Source organism: Olea europaea, chromosome 6 (assembly GCF_002742605.1).
Source record: "Olea europaea var. sylvestris chromosome 6, O_europaea_v1, whole genome shotgun sequence".
NCBI classification, from domain to species: Eukaryota; Viridiplantae; Streptophyta; class Magnoliopsida; order Lamiales; family Oleaceae; genus Olea; species Olea europaea.
The window spans coordinates 12,447,049-12,460,723 of NC_036242.1; the positions used below are offsets into that span (position 1 = coordinate 12,447,049).

At 32.8% G+C, this 13,675-nt stretch overlaps 1 protein-coding gene across 1 annotated transcript; it reads right to left on the reverse strand.

Moving 5' to 3' along the window:
• Positions 1-9,335: 9,335 nt before the first annotated feature.
• On the reverse strand, positions 9,336-9,674 carry LOC111395167. The gene has a single exon (XM_023021172.1). It carries the CDS (start codon positions 9,672-9,674, stop codon positions 9,336-9,338), a length of 339 nt encoding a protein of 112 aa, XP_022876940.1.
• Positions 9,675-13,675: the final 4,001 nt, after the last annotated feature.

The following is a 13,675-nucleotide window of genomic DNA, read 5'->3' on the forward strand; positions in this document are numbered from 1 at the left end:
GGGGGGGGGGGGGGGGGGGGGGGAGAGAGAGAGTGTGTGTGTGTGTGTGTGTGTGTGTGTGTGTGTGTGTGTGTTGGGAGTGCAATTTTTTTAACTCGAATTAATGTCAAAATCGAATGACCAAACCAAACTGACCCAAATCGATCTAGTTTGGTTCAGTTCGATTTCAATGATTGGAATGGATTAGGTCAATTTTTGGATAAAATTTACCCATGTCTAATCCCAATGACATTTTTCATGTCTTATATAGAATCGTTCTTAAACGGATCACACGATTCTTCATATTAGCATTTTCAGGTATGCTTCAAACACTATTCTTTTACAATAGAACTTCAATCCTATGCTCAAATAAACAAACAAAAAAAATTAAGTAAAAAAAATATCAATTACGAAACCTAAAACCTTCTTATCCATTTCAACCACACACTTACCTAGTTCTATAAAAAATTAAAAAAAAAAAAAAATTCTTTTTCTAGTAAGCCAAACATAACGTTGCAAATATTAAATTCAATGAGGCAAATTTAATAATGTACTCAACACATGTTCAAGTTAATAATTTTTTATTACAATAAAAATCTAGATTTTATTTTAAATCAAAGTTAATAATTAATTTTAACTATATATTTTATGTGGTTCACAATTTTTCTACTACACGTTCTAGCAACTGTTATCAAAATCTATTGAAAATTTAATTTTAATCTCTATCAATTATGGGCTCATAAAGGTCTATGAATGTTGTTTGAACGTACAGGCTACGAATAACAAAGCAATTAAGAAGTCAATCAAAAGAATAATAATGAAAAAATAAAATCCTTTTTCCTTTAAGAACCTAATTATAACTCCTAGTCCAAGTAATTTATTCTGACTCTATTAGAGCCCCATTTTTAAGGTAAATAACTATTGTAATAATAATTTTTTTGAACAATGTGTGATTAAAAAGTAAATAAATTTTTTTAATTGATTTAGAAAATTATTTTATTGAAGGAATGTGTCGTTGAAAATGTATAATTATTAAAAAGAGGAAATTGCACCCATGTCATCTTTTGGACTGGCATTTACAAAAATGTCACATTATAATAATTTTGACAAAAATATCACTTTTGGACTTTTTTGCCATTCTAAAAATTTAAATACCTTAAATATTCTTCATTAGTTTCTAATCTGACTAGTTGAAAAAATTGTACCTAAAAATTGAAAACAACTCGTTTTCGCTCATAACTTTTTTATTTGATTTTATATGGCAATATGTGGCAATGGGACAAAATCTGAGCAAAAAAGTGTAATGGCAAAAGAAATCATGCTTTGGCTTGTAAGTTCACAAAACCATTCACCCGTCGCCGCCGTCTTAGCTCTACCCATTATGGTCCAAAGTCCAGCTGAATCCGCCTTCAATGTCCCATTTGCTTACCCCGTTTCAAAAGACTGTTCCCACTTAGGTCCATAACCCTCCTAATCCCTCTTTTGCTTATGGTTAGGGGTGGGCGCGAACCGAACCAAACTTTTCGGGTATCTAGTAAATGGAATCGTCGGGTCCAAATATAATTATGGAACCATTCGGGTTCGGTTCCATTCGGTTCGGTTCAGTTTGGTTCAGTTCCGTTTGATTCCGTACTATAATTAAATTTTTTAACATTTATAACAACGTTATATAAATACGACTAATGATACATTCAATGGTTTTGGAATGTCGTAGACTAGTAAACTACATTGTTCAAATTATCGCTACGATCAAAGTTTCGGTCGACGGAAGTCAGAGCTTGATCGGAGGTGAGAGTGTCGGCCGACGATTGTATAGATCTTGGAATATTAGCGAGGCCGCGAGAGTGAGTGCGAGAGTCGAGACAACGTTATGCACTTTATTGTAGGTGTTTAGGGTTATTTAGTGGATTTGATCTTGTTTGGCTAAGAAATGAAACAATAAAATGGATAATTGAGTCAAAAATTAAAAAATTAGAAATGAAACAAATTATTGGACCAAAAATTTGGATTTAGAAATCATTAATTTGTTTAGAAAAAATTAAAATTAAAATAATTTGATTTACTCAATATAAAAAAAAATTAGAAAGATTCGGTTCTTATTCGGTTCTTCGGTTCTTCGGTTCTTGGTCTAGAACTGAGAACCGAACCATACCCGTCGGTTCTCAATTCAGATATCCGTTCGGGTATTTAATTTGACAAGAACCATCGGGTTCGGTTCGGTCAGTTCGGGAGATTTGCCCAGCCCTACTTATGGTAATTAAGCTACTTAAATTCTTGTTTTAATTTTTTAATAATTTGTGTATTTTATGTTCTTGAATTTTGTAATTACATGTAATTTATTTTATCTGTTAATTTATGTGACCTATAGTAGGTGGAATTGTTGAGAAAGTTAGAGAAAACCTGTCGAGATCTACATTTGAACTGTCTAAACTGAATGCTATGTATTATTTTCAGCATGTAAATAAATGATTTTCTAAATAATTGAATGTTCATGTGTAGTTTTAGGATTTTTAAGAAAATATATTTATGTTCATGTATGAAAAATCAATTTTTTTAGTGTTGTGTTCCTATTTTTTGAACTAGATTTGTTCATTTAAAATTGTAATTAGGATTACTTAATTTTTAATAGCATATATGCTCCGCTAATGGAAAATCGAAAATTGGTGAAAAGTGTAGTGCACTATTGTTTAGTGAATTACATTTACGCTGCACTTGGAAGCAAGAATGTATGAAATTTATTACACTCTTGTTTAATATTAGTTGTATGATTTTGACAATTTTACTTGATTTTGAAGTTTTACAAAGAATTTCTTTCCAAATATGTTATTGTTTTGAGGTAATCATTAAACTAAATTCTTGTTGTATTGTGTTATGAAAATGAATTTGAGTTTGCATGATTTAGTCTCATTTTTTTAATTTCCAAATCAATTTAGTTACATTTACTTGTATGCTTGTTCATTTATCTATACATTTTGATATTTTTTTATTCGGTTATTGATTCAATTTTTTATGAATAAGGAGTAATGTTCATTTTTCTGCAAACAGTAATGAAACGTCGACGATAATATAACTACAGAATTTTTAACACCAGCAATGTGACATGAAAAAAAATAACCCTGAACATGTGAGGGACAAAAACATTTTGTGGAGACCGACAATTGAACTGTTGGAAGTAACCAAATATTCTGTCTATGTGAAAAATTTGCTGTGAAGTTATTACTACATAAACATAACTTAAAAATGTACAACGCTATCATTCGGTCATACAAAATACAACTTCAACTAATTTTAGATATCAAGCTTATTTACGTGAGCAATGTTACAATGTGGCTGGAACATGTGGTTCTTCAACCATATCACAAGTCCGACTAGGGTGATATCCATCGAAACTACAATGAAAGTGGTTTTGTTCCCTTTTCACTTCCATTCGTCATATACATGAACAAACTTTTCCCATACGATAGGATGAATCTAAATGATTATTCATAGGTGAAAAGTTGTATTGCAATAGTAAGAATTATGCACAATCAATATGTCATTATGTAATAGTAAGAAAGTGGCAGATTTAAATAGTAAATTCATACAATAACAAAAGGTCAAACCGATAGTTGAAATGTCTATTAGACAGTTCTCAAATGTCGAATTTGACAGTTGAAATGTCTACCACAAGAGTTTTGAAATATCGAGTTCAACCGGTTGAAATGTCTAACCTGACAATTCCTAAATGTCGATTCCAACAGTTGAATTATTGAAACTGACATGAAGCATATATGTGGGTGATTGGAACAAGTTCTTTATCACATTACGTATGGTCATCAATATTATACTACTGAATGATAAAATCATTTTCCCAAATAATTTACATAGTGAATTATTAAATATGCAATCCTTTAAATCATTTATTGGGTTTGATTGAAAAAAATTATTGTGATAATCAATTCTCAACTACGATATGACAACATCTATTTTCACTTTTTTTTATTAACAAATTTCATATTACCTTATGTAATATACATAATGAAGTGAGACTAAGAGAAGTACCCGAAAGTGTTGTGCTGGGCTGGGCTGTGAAAGACCAGCTTGATTAGCAAGGGAATGAGAACTCTCCAAAAATTGATGTTTTCGCTAGATTCTATTATCCACTTGTAGCCTTTAGCAAAGACAACCTCTAAGTAGTCCATTCTAGACAATGGAGCAACCTGACTTTTTGGTTATAGTGTATATTTGTAGTACGTAAATTAAATAATCATTTCATAGATATTCAAGTCAAGCATTAATGAGCATTAAATGTTCTTAAAAATGTATCACTAAGGGTAATTTGGACATTTCACAGAAAATGTGACATTATTGAGCACTATTAGTAAAAATAACAAATTTTGGTATACTTTTCAAATTTAGTGACATATAGGTGTATGTTTGCTCCCCATTAAAATGATTTTTTTGGCCAATTTCATTTTGGGGAATTATAAAAAATGTCACTTTTTTTTTTAAATGTATAGAAAATTTGCATGTGCACCTAATTTTATTAAAAAATGTCACTTTTTTTTTATGAAAAATGTCCAACTTACCCTTCATATCCACTTTTAGGAGCATTTAATGCTATGTTCCAATTCAATTAAGTTATGATTTGATTAGTTAAATTTATATATTATAATCATTGCATATATATATATTAGATTCATCATCCATTTTGAGAGGTTAGTTATTACGAATTATTTTTTATTTTTATCGAATAGTTTACTCTTTTTTAAATGATAAAAACAAGATGATCATCAAAGTGAAGAATGCTTTTGAAACTACTATTAATCATGATGTTCCTCATTTTTGAAAAATATTTTTGAAGGGAAAAAAATACCAAAAAGATTTATGCAAATGTTAAGTGGTAGCAACCTTATCAAATCGGCTTTCATCTGCATTTGAATCATACTACACAGTGGTAGCAACCTTACCAAACCCAAGTTGAAGTACGTGTCGGTGATTAAATTGTCGAACATAGAACTATGAAGAATAAGACTACGCATTAACAAATATTCTGACTTCATCCAACAACGTCGAACGATGATCAACCATCGCGTATCTCATATAAATTCATTGTTTCTCTTGTGACCCCAGTAATGTGAAAATCAGTCATACATTATAGATAAATAAGTAATAATAACATCAATCTGATCAAAGTTATCATGGAAGTCAATTGATGAACGCAATTTGTCATAATCATCCTCGTGCACATGGATCTCTGACCACTTCATGTGGGCAGCCTCAAGGCAAAAATGAATTCATCAACCAGGCACAATGAACAAAGAATACGAAACAAACAATCGAAACTGGAACACAGAAAATGAATGAATCAATCAAGCATAAACAACTACGAATCAATCAACAAATTATGAGATTATAGCATTTCATACATGTTAATGCGAAACACACGTGCAATGTTAGAACCAAAGTTCAAATTGTGGAACTGAGCTTAGGTAAAGGAAGGAATTGTCGTTCCCGATAGTTCATCTGTCGAAAACTTCATTTGATCTGTCGATGAGTCCATTTGTCGAGAATTACTGATGCTAACTGTCAGGAACGACAGTTCAATGGTAAGCGATTTAAAAGCTATGCTGTCATTTCATTTCGACATATTGTCATTTCATTCCGACATATTGTCATTTCATTCCGACACAATACACATGTTTTGTACAAGGATATATAAGGTATTTAAATAATTCATAGGGTCAAAAATGTCCTAAATTGACATTTTTGATAGAAAATTTGAAAGGTGACATTTTTGATAATGCATAGCCAAATTTTGACAGCCAATGAAATTTCCTCTTTCATTTTCTGAATTTGTGGGACCACATTGTCGGAAATTATGAGAAAAACACATAAAAGTTGACTTTTGGGAAAATTTGCAGGTCCAAGAATATATGTTCTTAGTTTACCCTTCAAATAAAATGGTGGGAGGTTATTTAAAATTGAAGGAATGGGGGGTTATTTTTGAAAATTGGTTTTAAAAAATGAGGGTGTTTTTGACATTAGAATTTAAAAGTTTTTTGACAATACACTGTGCACTTCCTATTTTTTTAAGAATTAAACGACCGTTGAAAAATGAGAAAGTCCATTAAAAATGAGATTCAAAAGGGGAATGAAAATTCCCATTAAGTAAAAATATTATGAGTCTTATGATTTTGAGAAAAAGTAAGCTCCTGTTTGATGGTCATGTAAAAATGATGTTTTGGATTGTAATTTCTTAGAAGAATGCGTGATTGTGTTTGAATGTATAATTAAAAATGAGTATTAAAAATAAATTATTTTTTTAAAGGAAGTCTAAGCGGGGATTTAAAAATTTTTTTATCATTCGATTTTGGTTTTCGAAAATTGGTGTCCAGTGACATCAAGTAAATGAGTTTAGCCGTGGCACTTCATTACTGCGCCGACAGCTTTCTCTCTTCGCCGTTCGGCTTAGATTGCTCCACACTCTCCAATATCTATCTTCGCTCGTTTGGTACTTAATCTCATTTGTTTCATCTTTGCATCTACACACACTGACTCTGTAAGTATTTCTATGATTTGCTTGATAATTTTTTAATTTTTTGGGGATACACTAATGGTTAATGATCTTGTCATTGGAGCTTAATCCTGATTTGTTGCTTGATCTGTCAGTGCTAAGCAAGGTAATTTATTTTTGTTTTGGTACAAAGTAATTTGGGGAAAATTAATATGTTACCGGTGCTTTTGGCGACTTGTAATCTGATTCATGACTTTTGAGTGAGGGATTAGTTGAAAATTTTACTGAGTTTTTCCGCGATTATAGTAATCAAGCTGTAAAAAGATCGTACTTCTACTACAATCAAGGGCTGCAGTATATTGATGTAATTAAAAGAACAACACAGCAATGAAAGAAGTAATAGATAGCTTTTTGAGATGTCTACTACTCTCTTATTCCACACTCCAACTCACTAATTTTTACCTGACTATTGCTACCGGTTGCCTCTATATTAATAGTTCCTATGTAACTGATTGTCCACCTCAGCCTGCTACGAGAACAGAATTTGTTGCTGCCAATTCTACACAATGCTTCTTGATCCTTCTAGAATAAGTAGGGGTGGGTGTCGGGTGGGTAGGTCCGGGTATTTCAATACATAGAACTACCCATTATATTTCGGGTATTTCGTAACTAGATCCATTCGGTTCCACGTAATTATTGGATCCAAATCCAAACCCAAACCTTCGGCTCTATCCATAATATTTTTTTGAATACATATTTAGGAAATCCAACCATCTAATTAGAGGAATTATCACAAACTATTCATCATGTCATAGATTTAGTAATTGACATTAATGGACTAATCGTAAGAGAAATAAACAGAGACTTAACCGATTAGAAGTTACACAAAAAATTAATAAGACCAACCTTAAAAGAGAATTAAAAACTAGTTAGAATTAAAAAAAACTTTATTAGGAATATCGGACCAACATTAAACAGAGCCTCAAAAGAACATTAATAAGACCATCTTATTATTATAATAATCAGAAGTTCAAAAATTTTAAAACCAACATCATAAGTTAAACAACTAGAAAATGTCATCAAAAGAGCCATAAAATGTCATCATTTGCATCATTGTCAACAATAATAATCGACACGTGCTCTATTCCCCAATCAAGGAAACTATTTTCAACAAGTTTTCCTGTTGTCTCCCTTTATGATTTGGAACAACGGAAAAGCTCAAAATCCTCTTATATAATTTCCAAGTTCTATCAATAAGGTGTGTTGTGATTAGGGGTGTAAGCGGTCCGATTTTATCGATTTTTGACAGATTTTCAAACCAAACCGTTTAAATCGATTTGAGAAAAAGCCAAACCTAAACCAAACCATTTTAAACGGTTTGAAAAAAACTCAAACCCAAACCTAATGGTTTAGTCCGGCTTTAAACCGTCGATTTCGCCTAATATTTTTTTGCCTATCTATTTTTACGCCATTTATTCATTGAATTCAATATATATTTATATCTTACTAGTAATAAATCTAAAATAAGCTAAATATATCTACTATAAATTTAAATACCAACTAAATCAAAGTAAAATCATAATAAACTAAAACATAATTTTTTGTTTGCCATTTTTAGGCTAAAAACAGGGGAGCCCATTAAAGGCTAAAGATAAATATACCTTTTTCTTGGACGATGCTTGGAATTTTCATCAGATTCGATGATTCACCTGGCGAAAAAGAGAGAGACATTGTTTTGGGAACTGGGAAGCACGAGAGGGACGAGAAGCAGAATTGAAAAAAACTATTTTTCGATTTCGTGTTATTCAAGGGGTGTAAGTAATATAGTCCAAGCCAAATATTTCATCTTTTCTATTTTGGAGCTCATGTGGCTTTTGAGGCCTTGGACCCAAGATAAAAATTAAAACTTGACAATAATAATGATAACTAATTAGAATTATTGGGTAATAATAATGAGTTAATTTTTCCAATGGTCACTGAACTTAGGTCCACGTCTTTGATTGGTCATTGGAGTTTAAAATGTCGAGTTTTGATCACTGAACTTAAGTCTATATCTTCGATTGTTCACTGAAATTTAAAATGTCGAGTTTTGACCACTGAACTTCGAAAAATGTTATACATTACTCATTGGACTTTGAAAAATGCTGTACATTGCTCATTGTAAATTCAATATTTTTTAAAATTCAACGGTTATGTTAGTGTACATACGGCATATTCGAAAGTTCAGTGGTCAAATCTCGACATTTTAAACTTCAATGATCGATCTAAGACATAGACCTAAGTTCGGTCAGCAATCGAAGACATTGACTTAAGTTCAATGACCAAAACTCGACATTTTAAACTTCAGTAACCAATCAAAGACATAGACCTAATTTCAGTCACTATTGAAATAATTAACTCTAATAATAATATATATGTAATAGAAAATTAAAAATTGACAAAAACACCCACAAATGACAAAAGTCACAAAACTATTGAATTTTACATATTTGGATGAATTTTCCAAAAAATTTTTTTATATATTTTTCGCCAGTCCGGTTTAGTTTTAAACCGCAATTAAAATTCTCAAAACCAAAAATCATTTCGTTGACGAATCCACTTGGCACCAAATCAACAGTTTCGAAATTGTGGTTTCGATTTAGGTTTGGCAGGTTTTGCTTACAGCCCTAGTTGTGATTACCATGTAATTGATATTCTGATTCAAGTCCAACAATCAGTGGTAAGAACAACCCTTTTCCTATTCTGAATGAGTTTATTTTTTAATGATTCCTTTGTCTCATTGTAAAGATGGAGCACATCCTTAACAATCGTTCTTCAATAATAAATATCAAACTTAGGATTGAATTTTTGCACAAACTCTTTAAAATCCACACCCTCCACAAAGGAAAAAGGGCAATTCATCAATTATAATCATTCTAACTAGATATCTTCTACATTCTTCTTTATTATATACTGATGCTGTAAGATTAAACATGCTACAATTACCATTACCACCATAATTTTTTTGTTGAGATAAGGTCCTTTGTTGGTCACCAAACTGAATAGCCTTATATGTAGGACAACTATCCAAATGCTTCCATATACTAGAAGTTCCACTTTTTGAATTACTTTGAAGGACTTTCCCACAATAATTGCATTTTGATATTTCTCCATCACCTACCCTAGTAAATCTCAACCAAATTGCTGACCTTGTCTTCATTTACTTTTTAGTTCCAAGTGTCTCGTTATATGTCTACAAAAAATAAATTATTTTGTCACAACTTATAACAAATGTAATTTGAAGAGGAAAAAAATAATAAATGCACACCACAAAATTTGTTGTTGAATAGAAAAGAAATAAAAGGCATAACTAAATAAGATGGACTCCAAGAAAAATTGAAAGAAACTAGATTTTAAATAAGTAAAGTAGGGTATTTTATTTTCGGTACTATCCAGAGAACTTAAAAGTACCCATTCCTTACCTATGCAAAGAAGCAACAAAGCCAAGAAAAAATGGTGACAAAAAAAATCAAGTTTTTTGATGTAATCATATCAATATCCAAGAAAAATTCAAATAAAGACTCAGAGATAACATGTTAGAGAAGCATAAGTATGTATTGTAGGAGTTACAAAAATTACCTGTAGTGTCGGTGTAAGAGACGAAGCCATTGTTTGAAGAGAAGAAAATGTAAAAATTGAATTGGGAAAGAAGGGGGACATGGGATTTTAATATCTTTATAGATTTGGTATTGGGCTATGCCTAAATTGCTTTTGGGCAAGATATATGTATTTGGACTTAGGTAACTAAAATGGACCAAAAGCTTTGGATTGGATATTTTCCTTAGGTAACTAAAATGGACCAAAATATTAAATTTTGTAATTTTTTATGCAATCTATTAATTATTAAAAATAAAAAAATTATAAAAAAAATAGGTTCCATCCGGTTACCCATTGTTCTAATTCAAAAACCAAAAACCGACCTAGACCTACTCAGTTCTCAGTTCTCGGTTTCGGTTCTTATATATTTTTTTGGGGAACCGAACTGGAACCTTCGATTTTGGTTCAATTTCGGTTCGAGAGATTTGGTTCCGGTTAAAATGCCCACCCCTAAGAATAAGTATGCTTGAATGAGGGCTTATCATAATAGTTTAAGCATCTATTCGGACTTGCAGAAAAAGAAGCAATAATTTCACATTTGCACTATATATTCCACTTGCAATGGTGCTTCGAGTTGTAAATTGGGATCTAAAGGTAAAATTTGGATGATTGCTGATAAATATGGAAGCAAAAGTATTGCTGCTTATCTGCACATTTCAGGATTCATTCGATGTCAAGGCCTTATTGGTGGGAAGTGGAGTGATGCTTATGATTGGAAAACCATAAAGGTGCAATATTTGTGAAAAAGAAGTGCATTGGCACCTATTATTTTGTTGTGGAATAATTATCCTTTTTCTTATGGCAGGTTAGCAACCCTGCTACTGACGAGGTTATACAAATGTACCATGCATGGGTGGGAAGGAAACAAATGATGCAATTGCTTCTGCATTTGTTTGTGAGTTTATTATGACTTATTTGACTCATATTTTGTTTTCCCTTTTTACAATTTATTTTTATTTTTACGTTTTATTTTTGGGTCCTATTACTACACTTTTTTTTTGGTAACTGAAATTTGATTTAGTAGATCATCATACTTTCAGCGGGTACATTGTCAAAAAAACCTGAATAATTTTTGAAAAATTTCTCTTTTCGTTTCATTGTATGGTGCCCTATTATATATCTATACAATCTTATAGTCTACAAGGAAATTAAATAAATTACAATCTCCAAAAATAGCATATCTAATCTATTCCAAAATTAACTTAAATATATACGGTAACATCCCCCATCAAATTGCTGCTGGGAAGTTAACCAACAACAATTTGCCAACAAGAAATTGATACCGTTGTTGAGTCAATGCTTTGGTGTAGACTTTCGCCATTTGAAGGTCAGAAGAAATGTAGGGAAGGGAGATCACTTGATCCTCCAAAATATCACGAATAAAATGACAATCAACTTTAATGTGCTTGATGCGTTCATGGAAGACAAGACTGTTTGCAATTTGAATGGCAGTAATGTTGTCCGCATGAAGGGGAGTAGAATTAGTTTGAGAAAACCCAAGTTCTTTGAGTAGACCACGTAATAAAATAATTTCAGAACAAGCTGTGGACATGGCATGATATTCAGCTTCAGTAGATGATTTAGAAACACGATCTTGTTTTTTACATTTCGAAGAGATCAACGCATCGCTCAAAAACATACACTAACCCGTAGTTGAGCGATGAGTATTTGGACACCCAGCCCAATCAGCATCACTATAGGCAGAAAGTTGAAAAGAATACTCTCTAGGAAAGAGCAACTCACGAGTAGGTGATCCATGAAGATAACGAACAATGCGGCGAACAACAGCTAGATGAAGATGTCGAGGACTAGACATAAACTGACTAATCGGATGGACATCATAGGAAATATCTGGACAAGTGGTGGTCAAATAGATAAGACTCCCAACTAAGCTGCGATATAGAGTAGGATCATCTAGAATATCCCCTTTATCTTTCCTGTACTTTACATTTACTTCCATTGGAACGTCCACCGAAGAAGAGTCTCCCAACCCAGCTAACACAATAAGATCCTGAGCATACTTATGCTGATTTAAGAAAATACCATTGGCCCTAACGCAAAAAATATATAAGCTGACCCAGGTCTTTCATATGGAAAGTAGCATGTAAAAACTGTTGAAGCTTCGTAATTAAACCTCAATCAGTGCCAATAATGATGATGTCATCCACATAAACCAAAAGAAGCATAATACCCATTGTAGACTTCTGGAAGAAAAGAGTTTGAAGTTAAGAAGTTTGTGATGAAACTTCTCAAATCACGCCCGAGGAGCCTGCTTGAGGCCATACAGAGAACGGCGTAGTCTATAGATATCACGAGATGAAGAGGTAGGCATGCCAGTGGAAAGTGTCATATAAATCTCCTCGTGAAGATTGCCATGAAGAAAGACGTTCTTCACATCCATCTGATGTAGAACCCATGATTGTGAGGCAGTAATAGCTAAGATTGTCCGAACTGTGTTCATTTTTGTACCAGGAGCAAATGTTTCCTCATAATTGACCCCATATTCTTGTCTATTACCTAGAGCTACAAGATGAGCTTTGTATCGATCCAACGACCCGTCAGAGCAAAGTCTCCCAGAAAGAACCCACTTACTCCCAATAGGTTTCACATTCGGAGGACAAGACACAACGTCCCAAGTGTGGTTCTCCTCAAGTGTCTGAAGTTCTGCTTTCATTGCATTTTGCCAACACTCATGTTCCATGACCTATTTGTAGCAAGAGGGAATGGAAATAGTAGATAAAGAAGCAACAAGAGAAGTATGAGATGAGAAGCCATACCGATCAGGTGGTCGTGAAGGACGTATAGACCGACGAAGATTGGTGGGAACCATAGCAGGATCAAGTGTTGGGTCGAGATCTTAAGGGAGCTCATGAGGGCATCGTTCATACACAAGACCAGGTTTATATCATGCCTCAATAGTTGGAGAATCAGGGAAGCTAGGGAGAATAGATAAAGATGTGGATGATAGCTCAGCATGAGAAGAAAAGAAATATTGATTTTTCAAAAAAAACTACATTGCTAGAGATACGAAAATGTTGAGTATGAAGGTCGTAACAAACAAATCCCTTTTGAGAGATAGCATAACCAAGAAACCACACATTTAATAGACTGAGCAGTTAGCTTATGTCGCTCATGGGTAGAAGATGCACAAAACAAACACAACCATATATACGAAGATTAGAATATGAAGGTGAATATCTAAACAACCTAAAGAAAGGAGAAACATGATTTAATGTAGGAGAGGATAGGAGATTGATTAAATGAACCAAAGTAGAAAGTGCTTTACACCAAAATTGAGGAGGCACGAGTGAGTCAAATAAAAGTGTTCTTACCATATCTAGAAGTTAACAATTCTTTCTCTCAGCAACACCGTTTTGCTGCGGTGTCAAAGGACAAAAATGTTGGGAGATGATACCCTTGCTTTGAAGAAAGTCTTGAAATTCGTTGGTTATATATTCACCTCCTGAATTGGATTGCAAGATCTTGATGTCGCTAGAGAATTGAGTTTATTTGAATGGGGTTGCTCGCCTTTTGTAACAAGTAGACCCACGATACGTTCCCTCT

Excerpts from the sequence above, each read along its gene's own strand:
- LOC111395167 (XM_023021172.1), bottom strand. The coding sequence starts at position 9,674 with ATGAAGACAAGGTCAGCAATTTGGTTGAGATTTACTAGGGTAGGTGAT.